Source organism: Ambystoma mexicanum, chromosome 1q (assembly GCF_040938575.1).
Source record: "Ambystoma mexicanum isolate Mex_15411 chromosome 1q, UKY_AmexF1_1, whole genome shotgun sequence".
In the NCBI taxonomy this organism is placed as follows: domain Eukaryota; kingdom Metazoa; phylum Chordata; class Amphibia; order Caudata; family Ambystomatidae; genus Ambystoma; species Ambystoma mexicanum.
In genome coordinates, this window is record NC_090922.1 from 753,799,768 (window position 1) to 753,823,708 (window position 23,941).

Consider the following 23,941-nt stretch of genomic DNA (forward strand, 5'->3'; position numbering starts at 1 on the left):
ACGTTTTCCAATCGATAAGGGCCATTATAAAACGCTTCTGTGAATCAGGCCCTTCATGTTAAAGAAGCACGTCATAACCTCACTGATGAAACCAAAAAGCAAGACAGAAAGACGTCTCTATTTGCTGCAGCCACTGTTTTTCAGAGGAAATTTGACTAGCATGTTGATGACAGACAGACTCCTATTATAAAGGATATTTCATTTCCCTAAAAGGTACAGTGAGTTACAACGTTACCGACTGTCCTGAGCGGGAACCAACCCATAGGAGAGTGAATTTGGCCAGGTTCATTCTTAGGGGAGGGCTTTTCACATGGTTGCAAAATTTAGAGGGCAATTGTTGTTGCAGCACCAAAAATAGTCAATGATGGTAAATAAAGGAACTATAACTTTCCGTCGTGCTGCACCACTCATGACACCACCAATGACATGAAAGATATCATAGATGGTATTCATCACCGATGGGTGCTCGCTCTGAACCAAAAAATGTGAAGGGCTGCTTTCTATGTCGTATGAAGTAATTCTGTATTACTTTAAAAATCATTAAACATGAAAGGACTCATAGCAGTTTGAGTGCATGCACATAAAATAGAACGCACATGTTTGCTTGTGGCAAAGGTATCTGAAAATGGAAAAGTATATTGTCTGGAGAAATGGTTTACGAGCACTGTAGGCATTTACCATATACAGATATCGAGCACAACTAACAATCTTCAGATTGCACCCAGTGAACCTTGGGGCTTCACTGTTATCCTCGGGATGTGCCCATATGGCATATTGCAATTGCGCCAAGACACGCGCCATAAGCTGTTTATAAAGTAACAATAATAACATTGTTACAAAGCACTATGCTAAATCACCTGGCGTACCCTAGCATACAGTAAGCACGGTGTTAAAATTGAACTTGAATGGGCTAGGAACACATGTATAAGCTCCAGTCACCAAAGCAAGGACTGGACACATGGCCAACACATGTATGTGCTTAAGCAGTGCGAATTCTTCTTGCAACGTGTGTACCTATCGTAGTTGAGGTAAATGACGTCTGCATCAAAATGCACTGCAAACAAAAGTATATAAAGGCTTTGTTTATTTTGACAAGCAGCAACGGACCGTTTAAAATGCAAAGCGTTACTTCCGTAAATTATCACGCCACATGGTGTCTGGTGCTGTCACTGGAGATAACACTCAGTTTACAGGAACATACGTTTCTGTGGTTTGCGTGCTAGCCAGAGGAACACAATTGTGTTCATCGCCTGCCCACCAGCCAATCCGCATGCTCGGAGCATCTTGCAGAGCAGAACATGAAAGCACGCTGTGTCATACGCTGATAGAACATCGATGCATGCCGAAGCACTCGTCAAGGAAAGAAACGGGCATTTCATATCTAATTTGAACACCGGAAAAGCATGCAAACATGTTTAAATCAAGAAGCACAGACGGGACCCAAAAGGGAGGCAGATACAGGTAAGTTGCTTTACTTTCTTAAACTGTGATCGTACACATGCTACACATGGCGGACCCCCCCACCCACAGCCCCCCCGCAGATATACTCACACACATGCATTGTTTCCCTACTACTCAAAGTTCCGCAGATGTACCCATAGACTCCTACCCACACAAATTGTCAATTTCCATCCTCATCAGACGTTCTTCCGGACCTTTCCTTTTGAGACAGCCGTATTGTCCCTTGTGTTAACCCCTGTCTCCACTTAAATCAAGCCTCACTCCTCCTCAGTAAAGCCCTGTGGTAGCCAGAACAGGACAATTGCATTTATAGAGGGCACATTTAACCCCTCGTGGGTATCATGGTGTTATTGACAGATAACAGATGTGTATTATTACCTAAATCAATGGTACTCGTTTTACCAACTTCAGAAGGATGAAAGGATGAGTGGACCTGCCAGGATTCAGACCTGTGACCATGAGGTCAAACACAGGCCCCTGTAGTGGTTGCATGAGACCACTGAGACACAGACCTGGCCATGCACATATACTAGCAATGCAATGGACACTGGCACACACAAGGACACCGAGGGCTTCAATGAGACCCATATCGTCAACAATTGACTGTCATGTTTCAGAAAATTGTGTTGTCTGTGCACTTAAGCCTTTCTTCTCTTGTGATAGTTCACATACTGAGTGCATCATGTGCTGAATGTGCAGAGGCTGTACACACCTAAGGGAGTTTCAGTTGCTTTCCGATGTTACACGTTTCAAAAGCAATGAAGAAATAGTGAATCCACATAGGAGAAGCGCTGCTAGTGCAAAGAATCGAGATGAAAACTAGAATAAGATCATGTGTGAACAGGGACCAATATACATGATTAGCAACCAAGCAAGAGGTAGGAAAATGGAGATATTGTAATATGTTGTATCAGATCTGCTGACACGTGTTTCGACCCTCATCGGGTCTTTCTCAAGGCAAAACTGTATAAGCAATAACCAAAAAACAAATCATGATTGCCAGGGTGGCAACAGACAAAGTAATTGAGCAATGGTTAAGTGACATGTTGAAAAAACATGAGGGCATGTGGAAAGAACATTTTTCACAAGAAACCCAAATCAGATGCAGTGAACGCAGAGACAGATCAAAAATTCATACAAATCAGATAGGGAGAAACGGGTAAGAAACCAGGCAGAAAAAACACACATTTTATCATAATATTTCATTAGTAGTACATTGATTACCGATGTAGATGGGTGTATTTCAATACTGTGGTGCGGGAAACTGGTAGTTGGTAGACAAAAAAAAAGAGAATTGCAGTTGAGCGAACTGAAGCAACAATTGGAAAAGCAACTCAAATAATAAAACACCACTATAGCGTTAACCTAATGGTGCTCACAGAAAACTCAAAATACTTTCCTTGGGTTGAAAGCTATCAAACTAAGTGCAAATGCGATACATCCCAAATCAGTGTCACACCCGTGGACAGTACATCAGGAGATACATTGCTAAAGGCCAGACCCAAAGAAGGGTAACCAAACTACTTCCTGTACACAGTAACTATGCCAGAGATTTGTTTAACAGTCTATTTAATGTACTTCCTGTGCTACACACGTCAGGGTTGGGTCTTTGATCCACCCATATTCCCCTAATTTCTTGCTTCTGAACATTTCTGCATGTTTCCCTTTTTTTGGACAGGAAGCAGTTTGTTGCCTTACCGCAGCACTCCTAATGTGGCCCAGTGTTCTTCAATTATAGGTCACGTGTGATGTTTTCACCCTCATGTATTAGTATTTTAGCTAATATTGGTGCAAGCGTAATGTTTTCTTTTACCACTGGGGACACTCTTGAGTTATTCTTCATGGAGTCTTTTGGCTTATAGTCGTCCTACACCTGGCATACAAACACTGGTTGTACTTTTATAAAACCTTAATTATTACAGGAGTATCCTTCTTGCTTCCTAGGAATTGCTATCACTTGCTTTCACTGCAATGTTCTGACCCTCCCTTACTTCGCAGTAACCTTGGCTGTGGTTGCCAGCTCCTGCCTGAGCTCTGCACAGACCTGCATGTCTGTGTTTTCAGCATTTTTGGTTCTCGTGAAGCTTTGAGGCCTTTCGTTAATTTAGAAGTGTGTTGTGGCTACCATCTTGGAAAAGATGGCTGCCCAATACTGTTGCATTTCTTTGCCAATGAGCTATATTTGCATGTTGTTCATGCTGCATTCATCTTATGCATTGCTTTTGTTAATATTCTGCATGTCTTATGGATGCTATGTCAATATTTTTCATGTCTAAATGCATGCATTACCTAGTGTCTGCATTCTTCATGTTGAGTGCACATTTGTTTCATGTCTAATAAATGCACATGTATTGTAAAATCGTTGATCTGGATTTGCTCGTGCCATCTTCAGCTTTAGATTGTATCCATCTCCTACTGTACCTGCCTGGGATAAGGGATGTACAGTTGTTTTAGTGAGTAACGTTTCTCACCTGTGCAATATTGAACTGGGGGGAGGGGCAGAAGCTATGTATGATGTATTCACCTGCCTCTCAACAAAGTGATCATTGAATTCTCCCAGATCTCTCATACACGCAGAAGGGGATGTGCAGAGTATGACACACAAAGCCTCAAGCATGATCCAATTACTGAAAATCAGCCTAATCCACAGGGTTTGCCCACAATCCCGCTCATACACAATCTCTTGCACTTGAGTGTAGATTTAGAAGACCAGCATCTCAGTGTTCAACAGTTTGGGCTTTTGTGCAGGCATGAGAAAAGCATTTGCTGTAGTGATATTAAATGGTCATCGATCGTAGCAGCTGCAAAATGATGTGAGTACCTGGGCATATAATGGCAGTTCCTGGTAAGTGCCTAATACTTATACACAAGAAAATACTGTTGGCTTTGCCAAAGTTTGTTTTTAACAGGACGTCAGTGAGGGACAAGCATAGTGCTTATGAATCAAGTGGATGAAGGCAGACCTGGTTAGAGCATTTTTATTACACCAGTAGCATATTTACAGCCCCAGATCTGTAATTACTCTCAGAAGACTGCTTTGAAAAAACGCTGGCATGCACTTTGAGCACAACGTTTGATGATGAGTCTTGAAAGAGCTAGCTCAAATAAATCCCAGGAAGAGCTGTTTTGGGCCGGAAGGGGCAGGAAGAGGTTTTGATTTGTCATAGGATTTGCATTGCTATGGGCAGTCAATGGGTGGGTAAATAACCAAACAACACCTACAAGCTGTGTGTTCGTTCTCATGTGCCATGTCTTCCTAGCAGTACTCTAATGCAATTGTTCTGGCATATAGGTGGTAGCAAAACTAAAAACAGGCCACTAGAAAATGCTCTTTAATAAATAATAATTTAAAATTCGTTGTTTTTAAATATAACTAAAAGAGTCAACGAAATGACAGATTCAACAGACGATTTTACGAAAGGATCACCAATACCTTTTTGGTGCATGCAAAACCTTACAAATGCTCATCTGAAATCATTTACGAAGATTGAAAAGACTTAACTATTATCATTAAAATTCATGAGCACACTGTGTGACCTATGATGTTTCTGCTTTTGCATGTTGCACTTCTCTGCGAAGCACTTATAGGCATCTTTAATAGTTGACTCTCAGCAGCTGCTGGCAACTACGGTGGCAGTGTAAGGAAAAACTGGCTGAACCCATTACAGGTGCGCTATTTGATTACTAGTGGGGCTGCCGAAAGCGCGAGGACACACTAAAAATAACATGCAAAACGTGAATTATCGAAGAAATGCTTTGACTATGCAAATAACCCAAGGGTGACAGCTACCATAGATCCTCCCTTGTAGGCTTCACACAACAGTGCAAGATCACAATTTCATTCTCCTGGAAAAGAAAAAGAAAGGAAACACACTGTACGATAATAAGAACCATCTGTATATCCATTTTGGACCCCATTACATGCAGTTTTAGTTACCATTACATTGCGTGGTATTCTTTACCGTCTTGGCAGCATTACCTCTCTACATCCTGGACGGTGATACACTATTCTGAATGGTGGAAATGATGCATGCCTTTTCTTCAATCAATGTGCTTGTTAGGTTTTTATGACTTCTAAAATGCTCATGTGTATTTCTGATTGAGGGTTTGTTAACGGACATGTGTCAGTGGCGTCTCACAGCGCTACTGTTCCTTGGAAATGCACAGGAGGGTGTTGTAATCATCCTTCTGTGCATCTTGTCTGCAGTGGCTAACAATGTGGCCATCTGAGATGTCATATTTCCTCTCCCTCTGGATCTCAACCCACATTTTATAGTCAGTCACATAAAGGACGGTGCTAACGCATCCCCTCAAAAAAGGAGAACACATTTTCATCATGCTGAGGAGGGCGGGGAGTGTATTTTCACATGCGAGTTTTAGGCGGAGGCAAACATTTGTTAAATTCCTCTGTGTATTTTCAGCACATAATCACTCTGTATTCCACGAATGTTTTATTCCCTGATTGAACATTCTTCATCAGTTATAATTAGGTGGGAAATAAGAACTATTGGCTTTGGAAATGTCCTCATTATCACCGACTCATAATGAAATCATAAGTGGTAACACGAGAGCTGCTCAAACACGGAAACCAGGGGCCAGATTACAGTAATTTTGCACTGGTGCAAGTGCAAAGTTTGCACGGTATTAGCACTATGGAAAAGTTTGCCCTATTAAGAAAAACAATGGGACACATTAAAAAGCTATTACACCTTGACAAATGCAGTTTGGCATATTAAAAGCACAAGGGCTAAAATTGCCATAGTACTAAAAATATACATTTTTGATGCATTTTTGCATCAGGGCAAAGTTTTCCCTAGTGCTACTAGCATTCCGTATTAGCACTAGGGCACACTTTGCCCTGGTGCAAAAATGTATTGAAAATGCATCTTTTTTGCGCAAGGGCAATTTTCGTGCTGGTGCTTTGAATCTACCAAACTACACTAGTCGAGGTGCAATGGTTTTTTAATGTGTCCCAGTGTTTTTAAAAATAGGGTAAACTTTGCGCTAGTGCTAATACCATGCAAAATGTGCACTTGCACCGGTGCAAAGTTTCTGTAATCTGGACCCTGGAGAGTATAGTGTGTAGACCTGAATGCGACGCCCACCTATGTGGTCAAACAGTGGATGACTGGCCAAGATTGTAAATTGGGCTTGAGTTGTTTGATCCAAGTTATGCCTCAGAGAAAGAAGAATACAATGTAACATTTTGGCTTTGTGAAAATAATGTTTGCGCACAGTATTGTGACGGGCCTGTAATAATAGATTTTTATGTACTCAATGATCCAGAATAGGGAGATTGATTAGTTGAAACATTCTTGAAGAGGGAGACTTTGATTGCAACTTTCAATTGGGCCACTATGGGATTTCCTTGGTTAGAGATCTTTTTTTTTTTTTTAATATACAAGTCTTCTTTAGTTTTCTGTCCTCAAGTAGATCCACATCCAACTGTAATGCATGTATTAATGTTGGGTAGCCGTACTCATTTTGACTATCTGAGTTGTCATGTCATACCACCCATTGGCTAATCATTCTCTTCATCAAGACAATGGTTGTGCAGGGGAGAGTGTCCCATGGTTTGTAATACCTGAACATGGAGACATTTGTAATGATGACTGATTCACCTTTGTTTATTAGAGCCTGGTGCAAAGTCACGGTGCTCCGCGCTAGAAGTTCCATGAATTAGGCCCGTAATCTTTTTTGCTTGGAACACCACTAGAGCTTCCAGCTGTTGTCTGGATTTGTCAGGTAAGGAATCTGGGAAGGTTGTTCCTTTTCTTTCTGCAAACCTCTACATAGGCTTACTAGTCAGAGAGCTGCCATGTGGGCAGTTTATGGACTGTGCAGATGCAGCTGAAACAATGCGACACCCAAAAGGGAATTGACTATATTTCCAGCACTTTCTATTTCTGCATTGGTGCTATCCTGCTCATTCCTATGTGAAGCTTTCAAGGGCAACATGCCAAGCATCACTATTTCATGTACATCAGTGGTACTCAACACATTTCCTTCGAGCCTTTGTCGAGGGATCTACATTAATCACTGCTCACTGCCGAAAACAAGAAGCCCACAAAACCTGTATTTCTCAATTGTTTAAGGAAGTGGAGATTCCATGCCCCAACAATAATTAGCTGTTTTTTAAAGTACATTGAGCATGTAATATTGATGAAGTAAATAACACATATTGAGGTCTTGGCGTTTCTACCCAATTAATTTTGTTTTGCCCTTGTGCACAATGTTGCACTTTGAAGCATATATGCACATTTCAATTTGTAGGGAGGTTTGGAAATTTCCCCACATCTCCCTATAAGTCTGAAAAGGAAACGGTGCCAACATTTACTGCTCACAGTAACACAGAGCAAACATGCGATAGGCTTAAACAAATGATAAGCCATTTCTGCAGGAGTTGGACAATTCATAAAGACATGTCCATACATGTTTGTGATATTGAGCATTTTAAGGCAAATTGATCTAGTGCCAAGAAATTAACTGTCACGAGGTGGCATTACGGTGGCATTTGAGGCTCTGTTTGGCATATGATGGTAAAACATGCATGTGTAAGGCTAAACAGTATCCCATGCATGGGAACCATCTTAGTGCTTTTGGTAGGTAGCTCAGAAGTCATGTGTTTACCTTTCACATTCAAGATGAAATCCGGCTGCAGGGCCAACTTTGCCTTTCATCCTTTAAAGATTGATACATTGAGTTCCTTAAAATGGGGTAAGAGCAACATCTTTTACAGCCTTTCAACCCTTTTGAGGTTAATACATGGGGTGTTATTATTGGTTTCCTGGTATCCCTCTGGTAATGCTGGCAGGATACTGAGAAACAGACCTACTGTTACCGGACCCATTATCCCTGTACTACTGGGATATTACAGGTGCCGGCAACAGCAGTCATTCCCTATTCCATGAAGTCCCATGGGTGATACGCCCGTGCAACCTCTCGGCAGGAAAGTGGCCATGCAAAGCCCTCATAAAATCCGGCCCCAGAAGGCAGGCATACAGATACTTGCGCATAGAAATCACTACGCAGAGGTAGGATCCAGTGTCAGATTTAAGGGTGTGTACTCGAAGCAGGGTTCTGATCTAACTTAAGGCTGCTCGTACGCAGTGTAGCGGGGTCCAGGAATGGTTTACAGGGGTTTTCACGCAGATTTTCATGAGTTTCGATAAATTGTACGCATGTTGTCTGGGTGCCAGTAACATTTACGAGGGACATTGCGCCGGGTCCCCGAGATGCAGGTCCGCTTGCAGGCGACCCCACGCACTGTTCTGAGGGTGCATGTATTTGCCCTCAGAGAGCACGCAAAGTGGCTGTTAATGGCTGCTTTTGATTTGCGTGGGGGCGTGTTGGGGGAGTTCCAGCCGCACATTTCATATACGGTTACTTTGCGTGAACAATTCCATGAATACACAGGGTGCGAGGAAAAACATCTGCTCACAGGATCACGCAGTGACATTCATGGTCACAGGTGTTGCAGGATTTCTGCACACCTTTCCATGAATCAGGCCTTAAATGTGTGAGGGATGCACATGTTTCATGTGAGGCATTATCTTACATTGGATGGAATTACTTAGGCACTTGAAAGTGTGCATATGATAGTGGCAATTGAACATGGAATGGTGCATCTTTATAATAAAAAGTGCCATCTAGGTGCCAACACAAAAATATTAAATATCCAATTCAAAAGCCGAACCTTATGGTTTGCCAATGATTTCTTTCATTATTTATCGTCCTCTCATGGGATATAAACTCATATTTGTAACATTTGTTAACTGTTCACCCTTACCACCTTTGACTATGGCAGACTGACCTCCCTTGGCCTTGAAGTTAAAGGTGATGGTGCAATAAGCTTCATCTCTGCATTGATCTGAAAGGCGGTAAGTGGCCCAGGGGCCTGGTATTCCTGTAGTACAGCATAGCAAGTGTATTTTGGGCCCCTTGAAGGTGGCATAAAAGGAAACCATGACACCTAATTCATGTTTCATTCCATGTTCCTCTTGGTGTATACTATTAACACTGCCTCTTTGTCCTTTCCTTATGAGTTTTAGGTTTTCCCAAATGTCCCTTGACACTTGCCCAGTAAGATCGTTTGTTTTTGTTCTCCCTTGTTCCCCTCCCTTGCCTCGTCGCGCTCTGAAACACTTGTGTGCATGAGCGCGATGCAAATAAAATATCATTATCAATATCAATATGCAAAAGTTCAGTTGGAATGATTCAAATGAGGATCAAGCCTCTTCTGCTGTTTCTTCTCGAATAATTGATGTTACACATTTGTGGGTTTAACTAAATTATTGGATTCCAAAGTGGGTCTCTTGTGAGTCAGCATCTTTAGGAGTTTCGCCTGGCCTTGTTTCCTTGGGCCAAGAGTCATGGACTTGGGAGACTAGGGGCACCAAGTAAACATCTCAAAGTTAAGCTTTTTGATCCCCTTTACTATATTCACTATTGTTTTTTTAAAAATGTTTTTGAATGCTCACTGTATTGCAAGGGTAGAGAATTGGAGTGTCAATAGAACGTGCTGTATCTGTTTGTGGTGACCATTTCAGGTATTGCAAATAGAAACATTTTCTTTTTTAACAGTCATGACGTTGTCATGTTTGTGGCTGAATGAAGTAATGCATCTCCAGCATGGACCTATATTTGATCTGATGCTCACAGCTTAAAATCACGCCCGGTTGATAAAAGTAGTACCCATGAGTTGGGTAATTATACATAACTGGCCCCATCCTGGGTGAATGTGTGTGTGATGAAATGACTACAACTCTGTGAGAATGCAAGGAAGAGTAGTGAATAAACCTCCTATTCAGCCCTCACACTTCTACAAAGCAAGTGTGATGCTAATCATAAAGGTAAAAAAGACACAGTTAAAATGTATACATCCTTCGCCTTTTGTGATAATGTGGCCAGATGGAAGGCTATACTCTCCAGAGGGGTGTGAATGTGATCAAGTAGGAACCAAAACAGTAACGTACAACAATCCAAAATAAAGGGAATTTCCAATTAAGGTTCTATAAATGTATATATACTTCAATTAAACACACCTGCTACAAGAAAACAAAATAGAAAAACACTGTACAAAACCCATCCCTGTGAAAGAACGTAGAATATGCAGAGATGGAAGTTGGAGCACTCTGAGTAATGAAGCAGGGGAGAACAGGCACTAATGAAGCTCAATGACTGACAAAGGGATATGTGTTTGAGTGAAAGGGCATATATGGTGACCTAGCCAGTGCCTAGGGCCCATAAATGACCAAGGGGGCAGTTTACCAGTCAATAGTACATTTTCCTGGTTTTGGCGGTTCGACAACAGCAACCCAGAAATCTAGGTGCTATTCATGCAGTTTGATGTGGCTGCAATGTAGAGGTCACACTGTCCTATACAGAGAGCCATGACAAGCAGGGGACAAGCTGAATTTTGTTATTGTTCAAACCAATGCTTGAAGAAGGTCAGATCTTTAGGACCACCAGGGACGGTTTGATAGTTTGACGAAGAACATGCTGGTGACTGGACGTGCTGCCCCCCTTCCCTTTTCAATAGCGTTAATGGTACTTATGGTATGTGTTACCTTGGTGTGAGGCTACTCCTTTTGGGATTGGGTGTGCCCTTTGATTCCTGCTCCCCAGGCCACATCCTGCTGGAAAGCTGTCTTGCTGGAGAGAGGTGTTACCTGATTTGACAAAGCACACAGGGAGAGGCCCAGCCAACCAGTCTCGTGCCCTGTCAGTTGCGAGGGCCATGCTGTCTGACCAGAATACACATAACCCTTCCACAGCTGAACTGAGCTCAAAGGGCTGACATGTGTGAGATTGTTTTGATGTGGCTTGGAATGAATATGAGAGATGCTAGACACCATACCTTAATCTCAGCTGTGGGTTATATGGTGAATCTCTTAAATGCACCCAATGCGCTGTGGTTACTTAGCTGTCACTGCAGCTGACAGAGTGAACATTTGTCCCCTGCACCTGCGCAGTGCCACTGAAGAGCAGGTTCTGCAGATCACAATACTGATTCAGCAGAGAGCAGGTGCACACTTATCTTTTGGCATGGATTTTTTGGAGTGGAGGTCTGAACAGCAGACCTCCCTCTCTGAGAGGGACAATCACCCACATTATTTTATATTTAATAAAAACTAAAAATACCAGGGCTTCTACACCCTTGCAAATGGCAATCTTTCATAGTGAGCTTTACAAATATAACTGAAAACACGTGAGGCTATCGTCAGTATATGCGATCTGATATACAACATCTTGAGTGCCTGCTGCTTGGCTGGCCTCTGACCAGAATTAATCAATGGTTTCAAAACATACACCACTTCTTTAGCGCATGACTAAGCGAGCCCTAGCATATATATATATATAGAAGAAGAGTCTTTCAAGACCAGATATAAGTACATGCTGATAAATAGATTTTATTTTAATATGTTATAATACCTTTCTGCAACCAACCTCCACATTCCTGTTAATGCTCAATTGGTAGTATCTGTCCTAATGCTAACATAACGAATCATTCTCTAAATAAATTTATAACATGTTCCTCAGTGCAAATCAGTGCATTAGCAAACAACTTCCTCATTGCTGCACTACATGTTCGAGGAATGCTCACAAAGCCTAGTAGGTCCGCCTCTTTCATTGTCATATGTGCCTTTCATTCCCTTGTTCCCTCCCTGTTGCCATGCAGGCGCTTTGAAACACAATTTACTTGATGTATGAGCACCTTACAAATGCACAATTAATGAATAAATACAATAAATAGATTTATGTTGCCCTTATACCAATTTGTCTTGTTCCGAATGGATTTGCAACACGATTCTCAATGCAAAACTGTACTTTATCACTCAACCACTAACTTTCTGTTTGCCCTGCGCAAATAAAATACGTGTTTTGACCGTGCTTTCGATCTTTATCAAGGCTGGGCAAGTAACCATGTGTATCTACAGTATGTACTAATGAGCCATTTCCTGCAATAAATATTGAGAATGAGTACGGGTTGATAGAGACTAAATGACAATGAAAGAGGCATATTAACAACTTACTGGTCAACCTAAACGCCAATCTGTGTTGAGGTTACCTGCACAATAACCATGCTTGATAGCTTATTGATAAAGTCCCTTCACATTGCATGCCTATAAGCTCCTAAGTGTGATATTTGAAATGCTGGGGCCACACGAGTCCCCCACAACGTGCAATGATGTGCTCCCAATCATGCACTGGTTTGTAGCTCAGTTGAAGGTGCATCCAAATAGTAAATACACACATTCTTATTGTGGTAGGGTTTGTACTCTCACATAATATAAGTCAGGATGTCACTCCTATGCGCGTAGGACTAGGTTTGAGAATTCTATTAAAGTAAATGTAAGATTTGTAAATATGTTTGTAATACCAAAGCCTCCATGGGTATTACTGCATTAATATTTGTGCACAGTTAATATGCGTACACGTGATATCATGGTGTTAGCGGTGCTCACCTGGTAAGACTATTATCATTCTGTCCTTTTTCAGATTCCGTTCATTATGGTTATAAGCACTTCCTAAAATAGATGTCCATTTGGACAGAATTGTCCTTCATACAGTGATCCCTGACAGGCATTACGGATTTATCTCTGTAAATATGTGCATTTCAGTCTATGGACTTATTTACAGGTATAAAATGGATGTATAATAGCTGAGTAGGAAAAGCGTAGTTAGATGTAGTTAGGAGAATTAGATTTAGGGTAGGTTTTCTTTGAATAGGTTGGTTCTTTATTCTGTATACTCCATAGGACTCATTGAGGCATATGAATGACACCTGTGGTAAAGGGTGACACTTGGCTGGAGGAGGAGAAACAGTTGGCCGCTTGTGGAATATTTGTGAGAGAAAGTCTCCGACTTTCCGTGTGTCAGAAGCTACCATTCAGTTTCTGTCTCTTGCAGTGAGTGAACGACACATGCGCCACCAGGTTACATTTAGTTGAAATAGGAGGATAAAATAACCATCTAGGGCAGCTTTTGTGAGATACATGCGCATGCAATATTTGAAGGAGAAAATAGCAGGTATTTAGGGGAGCAGTTTGTGCCCTTAAAATGAGTGAATGACTACTTGGTGACGTGTGGAGGAGGATTAGATCAGAATTGTGAAGACACATTTTTTGCAATATTTGTCAGGTAAAGCAGCAGAAATGAAGAGGCCAAGCATTACTGTTCAGCTCTGTCTCTTGAAGTGAGTGAATTACAAACCTGCTATTGGGTGTGGTGGAGGAGCAGAGAGCCTAAGGTCAGTCATTTTGAGACACAAAAGCACATATATTATGTGTGAGAAAATAGCAGAGATTGAGGAGTCAGGAGATAACATTCTGTTTCCTTCTCTTTGTTGGAGGAGGATGTGCAAGAACAGGACATAATCCCTAAGGGTGGCTTGTGACATATTTGTGGGAGAATGTAGCAGAGATTAAGGGAAGTGAGATAATCATTTTGGTTGTGTCTCCTGAGTAGGGATGACCCCAACTTCAGCTTTGAGTAAGTATTCGGCTGAATTTTGACTCTAAAGCAGCTATTTGGCTTTGGCGGAATACTTACTGGAATACTTACTCAATGCCGAAGTGTGGTACACCCGTAGATCTGGCACAGTACAAAAACCTAATAAGAATATTTTGGGCATTGCTAATGCATGTCCTTTAATTACATTTGTGTTCTTGTTTATGCTAGATTTCAAGGAAGGTCATTGTATTAATAAACACTGCAGCACCGCTTGAGGCAGGATACACAGCAGCCAGTGAGGTGTGGTGCAAACCACAGTCCAGCCCGTGGGGTAGGTGAACACAGTGCGGTGGGAAGCAGCAAAAAGAGTAGCCTGCGGGGGTGGCGGCACAAATCACAGCACAACTGTGGGGTGACAAAACAAACATCAACATTGCCTGTGGAAGAGAGACAGATACCCCAAAACACTAGGGGGGTAACGATAGTTGATAAATCACTCCTTTCCTCTGGGAACAGGAGTCTTTAGGCAGTGAGCAGGCACAAGCCACAACACATGACATAGCGATAACTATGCTGACTAAAATAAATCGGCTGTACTGAGGATCACCAGCACTGTAGGGTGACTGCCATGTCTGGGTGGGGGAGGGAATGAGACACAGATTGGCAGTGGTCACACACACGCATCACGCTGGAGACCAGGATCACAGAGCTGTGCTTAAGAACACTCATCAAACCTTCAGCCTCCAACAAAAACTTTACCCTTGTTCTCTGTGTGCCATGATTAGATAACGGGAAAGTGCTAGAACGGCTGCTGCCAAAAAGCAAACAGTGCGAGCCGAGGGCAGAATGATGCATGTAACCCGAGCCCTGTTGTCTTGAGGCTAGACCTTAGGAAAGACGTGTTTATGCCGGGACAATACTCTGATTTCTGAGCCTATAAAACCTGTCCAATGTTGGTGGCACCTTTCCTCTCTATATGTGAAGCATGTACTTGCTGTGTAAGTGGCGTGGGATGCATTTGGTTATGCTTTTAAAGGGTGCGCTATGGACTGAATGACAGGGACATAACTTTTTCCGACACCCAAACCCAACTCTGGCACTGATAAAAAAAACAAGTCCATTAAAGCAGACCTCAGTGCACCCACCCTCCTTGTAAAACATGAAATCTTTTCAAAATCCTGACCTGGAATAATTACCTCGCAGTCACCTCAGACCCCGGCACTAACAAAACAATTAAACAAAACGTAAGAGCCTTGGCAGGGATGCAGCATGCTAATTATGCAATTAACAAGCTGCCCGTTAACCAAACGCTTTTTTGTAAAGGGAACAACTTGACGTGAGATGTTCCATGAACCTTTCCCTTGAAGAGCAAAGCCAGTTATTAGGTATTGTTAGGAGTTATTTTCTATACTATGGCCTGGTGGACTGAAGCATAGAAGGGCAACCTTGTATAGTAATAGGGACAATTCTGGGAGCTGTAGCCAAACCAGTTCAAGGAAGCAAGGCTAAGTCTCAAGAGGAAGTGGGCTGTAAGCGGTCCACAATGAGCACACACTGAAACAGTCAAGGAACAACACTTAGATACATAGTTATACAAATACTTCTGAGTACTAACCAGTAATATTATCACACTACACTAATAATAGATACATATATACAGTCACTGGAGAAGGGCAAAATACATATCAAACCCCTGAAAAGGAAGGTACAGATTAGTATAAGCACTACCGGTCCACAGAGATTCAATACTAGCTTCAGAAGCCCATCCCTAAGATGTATGGAACCTCGTGCCCAAAAGTTCATACAGTTCCATACAGTTTTGTGAAGGTAGAAAAAACGAAGGTACGATAGCTGGGGTCCAATAAACAGTCTCAAGGGTTAGGGGACACATCCCAGCAGTGGTCCAATCAGGACCACCGCTGGCAGAATTCATGCATACTACTCCGACACACTGAAACCAGTTTGTGTATTGGGACCAGACAGTTTCAACCTACTTCCTGGCAGCAAACACCCATGGCTGTCCAGTAGCCCGCCAAAAGCCTCTGCTTTCCTGTGCACTGGAAGTCCATATTAGGATTTTCCTGGCCTCACATGCCAGGAAGAAGGGTAAAAGACAAGATGGCCAAAGAACAAGTAAAAAACCATGTGGCACCACCATGTTTGGACACTAGCCACAGTTATTAGCCAAAAGCACAGTTAGTAGCCAAACACAGTAAATGTGGTAAGGCTACAATGAAATACACCAAAAAAACAGCAAAAAGTAACTGCTGCCACCTGCTTGTACCTTAGGAACACCTAAAGTAACAAAAACTCCTCTGAGTGTTAGTCTAGGACAAAACAAAAATGCACCCCATTGTACTGCATTGTAAAATGCACTGTACAATGATAAAACTTAACAAGAGTGATAGCAAGTTACCCAAAGTAGTAACAAAATAACTCGACTAAGGGAAACAATGTTTTCTAGTACTGACAGCTTGAAGGACAAGTCAGTTTTCCCCAAAGCCAGGGTAGTGAAGCTGAAGACGTCACTGCAGTGCAAAATGAGCATGTCAGATTTAAAAATAAAAGCAAAAAGTTTGGGGGTCCATAAAAATGGAAGGGAAGGTGATGTAAAGAGAATTATTTATTTATTTATTTATTTATTTGCATTTGTAAAGCGCGCTTGCAGCCCATAAGGCATCGAGGCGCTGTTACAGAAAATGAAGGACTTATGATTTACAGACAGGTGACCGAAGGTCACATAGTTGCACAGGAACAAGCATAAGTGCAGGAACTGACATTTGCATATTCATAGTTGAGCGAGAGGCAATTTAAACAAGGAGCCTGGTTTTGATTTCTTTCCTAACCCTTATTCACTAAGCTTCTGCAGCCTTTGCTGGAAAATGCAGTGCTCACTCCCTCCTCTCAGTGCCCATAATGTCTCCTTCGTGTGCTTCACCTATTACATGATGGAGCAGTGTTTGATTTGGAAAGACTGGGTAATTACTTTTTTTAAGTTGTTTCTTTGTTATTAGCAGTGAATATTCTAATATGTAAATGTTTAAGTAATTGGAGTAGTGATGAAACACAGCCCCATTGCCCTAACAGATTTCTTATTAGGCAATGAAAGAAAGCAGTAATACAGCTCCGCTTATAATACTAAAACTTACTTTACAGCCACGACATCTGTTAGTTTGCTACACAAAAAAGAAAAACTAATTTCATGTGGATATTCAAACTTTCTTAACACAATGCCTAATAACAACCAGGAAGTGTGTCTGAAAGGATCCCAAATACATTGCTTTGTGGGATATTTGGCACCCAATCTAGTCTCGCTGTGCATTGCCTGCAAACAACAGAGTGTGCATAAAAGAGACCCTGCCCAAGGTGCCTCCCCGAAACGACCGGTGCCGAAAGCGCTGAGCAGAAATGTCCAGATTAGTAGTTGGTGAGTACCTCTACTTCTTTTTGTTCCACTTAAAGAACTGATTATTACCCTGCCACCAGTGCAGTCTCATTACTCCCAAGTTTTCCAATGAATAAGGTCACAAGAGATACATATATTGACACATTTCTAGCAGTCAACTACTATTTGGCTCACTATTAGGCTCTGTATGAATACTTAGGCCAACTATTTGGTATCCAACCCAATAGTAAATGTACTCTTTGGTACACCCTTACTCTTGAGGTAAATGAACAACACACATGCCATTGAGTGATGCGTGGATTGAGGATGGATCCCAAAGGGCAGCAAGTGTCAGTCACATGCTTGTGCAATATTTGTGGGGGAAAAGAGCAAAGGTTCAGGGATAACATTAAGTTTGTCATCTCTTTATGTAAGTGAATCACGAACATGCCATCAGAATATTATTGGTTGGGAAAGGAGGAGAGAATCCCTGAGGGCAGCTTTTGTGAGATGCAACCTCAAGTAATATCTGTGGCTGAAATAACATGACATCAGGAAGGCTAGAAATGCCATTCAGTTTTCCGCTCTTAAAATACGTGAATGACAAATATGTCAACACATCAGAATTGGTTGGGGAAGGAAACACATGGAATGACAGAGGGTAGCTTGGTGAGAACCAGGCTCACACAATATATGGGAATCAATAGAACAGATTAAGGGTGGGCTGAATAAACCATTCAGTGGGTGATTGACCTATTTGTACAGCATTGTGGAGCACGCAAATGACCCCGTTGCACATGTTTTTCTGAAAATGATATGCCTAGGAATGTCGGTGACCAACTTGTTTACCATGTTTTTGCATCACATGTGATTCAGTACCATGCACAGACATGGGAAGAAGCCAAAATATCTGACATGCATCCCTCCTCATGCCATCATCCAAGCAGCATACCAATACCAGTGCACTCAATCTCCTCTCAAAATACTGAAGTAGTGTCATTACTTTTGAAATGCAATGAAATGTCTTCAGATGATGAACCGGGATAAGTTGGATCAGGGACATCTTCAGGGTTCAGCTTTGGACTGGCCTCTTTCTGTGTTCTATATGTGTCTCTGTTCGTTTAAAGCGCCCTGATGCCCTTGGGCTACCGGCGCTATATAAAAATTAAATTAAATGAAAAAAACTTTGGGCACCAAGCCCTAGTGCAGTACTTTTGCATAGAAGCGATCCTCCATTGCATCAGGACAGTGTGAACGGATTTGAGTGTGAACACACATGTTAAAAGTCACATGACTGACAACACACACCCTATTATTTTGCTTACAGATCTGTATTTCAGCAGCTATTTGAGAAAAGGTGATCATTACTGGGAAAATCCCACACACCAGTCGTTCCCACACAAGGCAGGACTGAAATTGTATGATGGTGTTATGTCTATGGTGTGGTGGGTACTACACATCAAGGTCCAATCTATCCACTTCAATAAGGCCATTTGGACAAGTGGTCATGATATTGACTGTGGCCATCACAGAACACTGCTTTACATGTTTTTCTTCTACCAGTTACGACGGGTGCCAGGCAAATCAAGAGTATGCAGTTTAGTACCATGCAGCACTGTGCTTGCAAGGATCTCAGAGCCAAAGTCTCAAGAAAGTAGACATTCTTGGGAAGGTTGAGGAAGTGGATGCAAAGTGGCTAGGCCTTTTACTTTTAAGTCTGGATTAATTGTGCCAGCCAATTGATCAAGTGTCCTTGCTGCCTTATAAATTCAAAACATGTCCTCAATATCGCCAACCTCATGAGAAGTTGTCAGACTATGGAAGAAATGGTCACTATGGCCCAGGAAATCAGCTCACATTTCAGCCAGGCTTAACGTGCCGGGCACCTTCTGTGCCAATTGATGGTGGTCCACACATTGTGACTGCACAGCCAGGCATCTCTGTGGCCATCCATACAACTCTACTTTGCATGTATTGGACAGGCTACCTGAGCAGTGTATTGCCATCACAGATGATTGCAACACACAGAGCTGAGCTGTAGAGTGGGTATCCTTTACAATGAACTAGTGAACATAGCTGGCTTGCATCTGCTCTGTGATAGGATGTTTCGAAGAGGCTGGCAAGTGGGTTAGCAATTACAATGTATCACAGGAAGAACATCAACCAACCTTTGCAAATGCCATGCTCAAGACAGACAGGATCAATGGGCAGTACTTCACTGAAACCAGTTGAAAGCTGTGTGTTTCATGCAGTCACGACCTACAGGAAGGAGAAGATGTTGGACAACCTCATCAGGGAGCCTGGCATCTTGAATATCAATGGGTCACCAACAAGAAGGGATAGCAGACAGCTGTAGTCATACCTAAATAACTCTTCACAGGAGAAAAGGGATGATGCCCCATTATAGTATGTGTACAGCAAACTGCAAGCCTCATCAGTGGCACTTCTTGCTATTGAATAACTAAGCTGCCCATGCAAGTGTGCAGTCACAGAGTATGTATTGTGTGACTGCAGTGAGCATCTCTATCTGCAAGAGAAGCCTCTAAGTAACACATGGTAAACACCAGACATTACAAAAAAAACAAATACGCACTTCATCACAACAGACCATGGAAAGACATCTGCCCAGAGGTAACACAGCAGCTTAAATAATGAGGATGATTGCTCACTTTCATCTTCACAGCAAAATGCGCTTTGCCCAATCAATCCCAAACATTGCATTCAGATGTTTGACCTAAAATGTGCCAGATTTGCCATCTGCATTTATTTATTCAAAACATGTTGTCTCATTTCATGAGTCATGGGCTTTTAATACATTGTTTAAGCTAGGCTAAGTAAGTTATTCCATTCTGGCTATTACAGCTGGTAGAAGGTTCCCAATCCTTGGTTTACTGCCCGGGGTCAAAATAGATACCAATGCTAGAATTAAATCTATGTCCATTCTTCATCCAATGTTCTCGAGATTAAACTAATCTATAATTCGGTTCTAATGTTTAAAACCATTCCCAGTACCGTGTTAATTCCCAGGTTGCATCAATTTCTTGGGGATATTGAGTATTTCTGTGGAGGATGTATATAATAGTGGAAGATGTATACAACTCATTCTGTGTGATTGTAATGCCCTGTGTGAACCTCTGCGTAGTCTATTGGACATCTTTGATGATGATGTTGAAAGGAAGCAAGGTGGAGTCCTGAGCTGTATTCCACAAAGATTACTCATCAACGTAGTTAAGCCTTATTTGTAGGCTCCCACATTGCAGGCATTGGTATGACTACATGCAATGGACATGTCTCTGGGGATGTACTTGCAAAATTAACCTATAGGGCTGGATGTACAACAGACCATCTAGACTACATTTTAACAGTATAAGCTCATTGTGCCATGACAAGAGAATTGCCTAGGTACATGCAGGTTGAAAGTGACTATGAGTAAGCAGAAATAGTACACAGGCCGCGGTAGCAGCTGTGTAGAAATGGTTAAGTTGCTCATCTCATAGGAAGAGCACTTTTTGGGCAGCTTATAACTTCGCTCCCCCTGGCTGTATCCTCACCAAACTTTGGAAAAAAAGTATATGGCCCACTCTGAATATTTTTGCAACGTTTGGTGAGGTTTGGTCAAGTAGGTGGCAAAGGTATAGGGGGAGTCCCAAAATTTCATTTTTTTATCCCATAGACTGAATGGAGAAAACATTTCTGTCGAACCTACAGCCCAAACTGCTGGACGGATTTTCACCAAATTTGCGGTAGGAGCAGCAGCTTCGGTGAGAGTGTGTGCTTTTGTAAATTTGGTGAAAATCCATCCAGTAGTTTCTTTTTAAACAACCAAAAATTAGGTCTAACAATGTTGTATAATCAGCTTAATTGGATAATCGGCTTGCGTCATGTTCGTGGACACATGACATGCTCTCTGATTGGCTGGGATGAGGCGTGATGTGCGTCAAATTGTTTCCATGCGCCTGCCATATTGGATGCGCAGATATGCACTGGAAGTGAGCATACATACACTTTTGGGGATTGTGTTGGCGTGTATGAGTGCAAGGAGAGGGTGGGGGGGGTAAGAGATGGGTAAAATGCTGTATTTGTTTAGTTGGGAGAAGGCCGTGATATGTTTGCGGTGTCCACAGACATCATGGTTGTCCATGGACATACTAGACACTGGGTGCAATACTGGCTATTTTAGTTTAGTATGATGTTAGCTTTGGGTTGTTAGAGGAGCATTGGGTGAAGAGGGTATGTATTGAAGGGCTTGTACATTGGTTGTAATTAATTTTTAGAATGTTAATTGAAGTTCATAGTTTTGAGGTGGATGTATTATGTTTTTGGGTTGGGTTCGTTTGGTAGGTATTTGTTTCTATGGGTGTGTTATGCTGCAGTGGTTGTGGCCAGGGCCTAGAATCTTGGGTGCATGCCCTAAGGTGCATGGCCTAAGGCCGTAGGCTGTATGCCATGCACCTAAGACTCTAGGCCCTGGCCACAACCACTGCAGCATAACTCTACAATGCTAACAAACATTTTGATTGTGGTATGTGGGCTGCTTACGGGATATGTTTTAAAAAATGTGAGTACTGATTGGTAGTAGTGTAATAGTGTTTATAGGATAGTGAGATGATGTGTGTTTGTTTGTTGGATTGTGTGGGCGCACTACTGGCTATTTTAGTTTAGTATGATGTTGGTTTTGGGTTGTTAGAAGAGCATTGGGTGAAGAGGTTGTACTGAAGAGTTTGTACGTTGGTTGTTATTATTTTTTAGAATGTTAATTGAAGTGCATAGTTTTGAGGTGGATGTATTATGTTTTTGGGTTGTGGTCATTTGGTAGGTGTTTGTTTCTATGGGGGTGTTATGCTGCAGTGGTTGTGGCCAGGACCTATAGTCTTGGGTGCCGTAGGCCATGCACCCAAGACATTAGGCCCTGGCCACAATCACTGCAGCATAACTCTGCAATGCTACCAAACATTTTGATTGTGGTATGTGGGTGTAACGCGTACCTGAAAATCGCGGGACACTCTATATCTGTGGCGTTCACTAAAAGTTCTTCTTACAGGTGCAAAACAATTAGACATCCTCCATGGTTCTTCTTGGATGCTCTGGTCAATTCCCTAGAAATGGTACAACAGTAATGTCCCCTGAAAAAACCCAATGCCAATAAATATCACAATTGCAATCAATTATAAAAAAACTGGTTACTTTTAATTTATGGAAGAACTATACTTTTCTTTACCTGTAGGAATTTTTATGGTGAGCTCTCCATCCTGCATCTGGCAGGGGCGCTTGATCTGAAGAGTGGTGTTGATTTAATGGTACTCTTTACTGAATTGTAACAAGGAATAATGGAAGGAAGAATATGAACTCACAAAGGGCGGCAAAATGTCCTTCAGTATTCTGTATACTGGCGTGGAGTGAAGTAATTCAGTACTGTAGAGATTATGGTGAACAATGGGTAATGTAGAAGCAGGAATATATACACAACGTAGTTTTGAGGATTCGGTAAATAAATAAGTAATCCTTGTGAAGAAAATTCAACAATTTTACTTCTAAAGAGCGCAAACCCACATGAAGAGCGTGTAATTTAAAGTTGGATATTGTTGTGAAAAAACTATGAGGAATTTCAAGTAGGCGATGACAGAAACTTTAACAGCAGTTAGAACTGAAAACCTTGCGAGGAATAGGCATGAGCAGCGCTGAAACATAACAGCTTCATCAATTAACTGACAGAAGCGGTAATGCCAGGGGCTGCAAGTTGACTAAAGGTTTTTCTGTACAGTTGTAATGGAGGAGGGAGAAATAGGCATTTGTGAAGTGGTATAACTTTGACATCTAACGTTCAGCGGATGCCGAACGCCATATTTGGTGAAGCGGAAGATTACTTTAAGTTTAATAAACAGCAGGGCCGTGCAACACTTCCGAACACGGAATAAACTAATTACAAATGACCTTGAAAATAAACATTCCAAACTAACATTTCTAGATAAATAACAAAGGCTTTTGAATTAAATGCTTTCTACTGCATTCCAGACGAAACTGAAAGAAACAATGATACTTGCTATTATGTTGCACTGACTTCAACGGTGCAAATGCTGGAATACTGACAGCTGAGGGGAATTAATGACGGAGCAGGAATGACTGGAACTAAGGACAGGACAGGTGACCAAAAATATACCGGGCAAGAACTACAGACCTAATAAGAGGACAGCAGAGGGAATACGGAATGATTCAGTGGAAACTATGATGACAGGGAAATGACTGGAACCGCGGTAAGCGTTGCACTGCTGAGGAGCAGAAACAACACGAAGTGCGGAACACACGGAGGGAGGGGCTTAAATAGGGAGTTGAGAAAAAAGCATAGAACAACACAGCCACCTACAGAGTGTCCACTAGGCAGCCATGTTAGGTAATCAGGAAGAGTTACTTTCCTCATAGAGTTCCCATTGAACTGTGTAATCGGTGCATGAACCGAAAGTGATACACAGATGTCTAAGTCCTTTTAGGGGCTAAACGTGGTACCTGGCCCGTGATCATGACAGTATTCCCCCCCCCCCCAAAGCCCCTCCTAGGTTGGAAACCCCCTCCCCAGTTTGCATGGATTATTCAGATGAAAATCCTTTAACAACCTAGGTGCATGAATGTTTTCAAGGGGTTCCC

General features: G+C 42.0%; 1 protein-coding gene across 2 annotated transcripts in view; it reads left to right on the forward strand.

Moving 5' to 3' along the window:
• Positions 1 to 23,941, forward strand: part of RGS18 (regulator of G protein signaling 18) — a 726,926-nt gene that overhangs the window by 236,741 nt on the left and 466,244 nt on the right. The window contains exon 1 of one of the 2 annotated variants that reach the window (XM_069641342.1): positions 1,246 to 1,461. The exons of the other annotated variant lie outside the window; for it this stretch is intronic. Within the exon in view, the coding sequence (XP_069497443.1) occupies positions 1,412 to 1,461 (50 nt within the window). The 5' untranslated portion in view covers positions 1,246 to 1,411. Of the gene's footprint in view, positions 1 to 1,245; positions 1,462 to 23,941 lie in introns of those variants that run through there. 2 annotated transcript variants of the gene reach the window in all.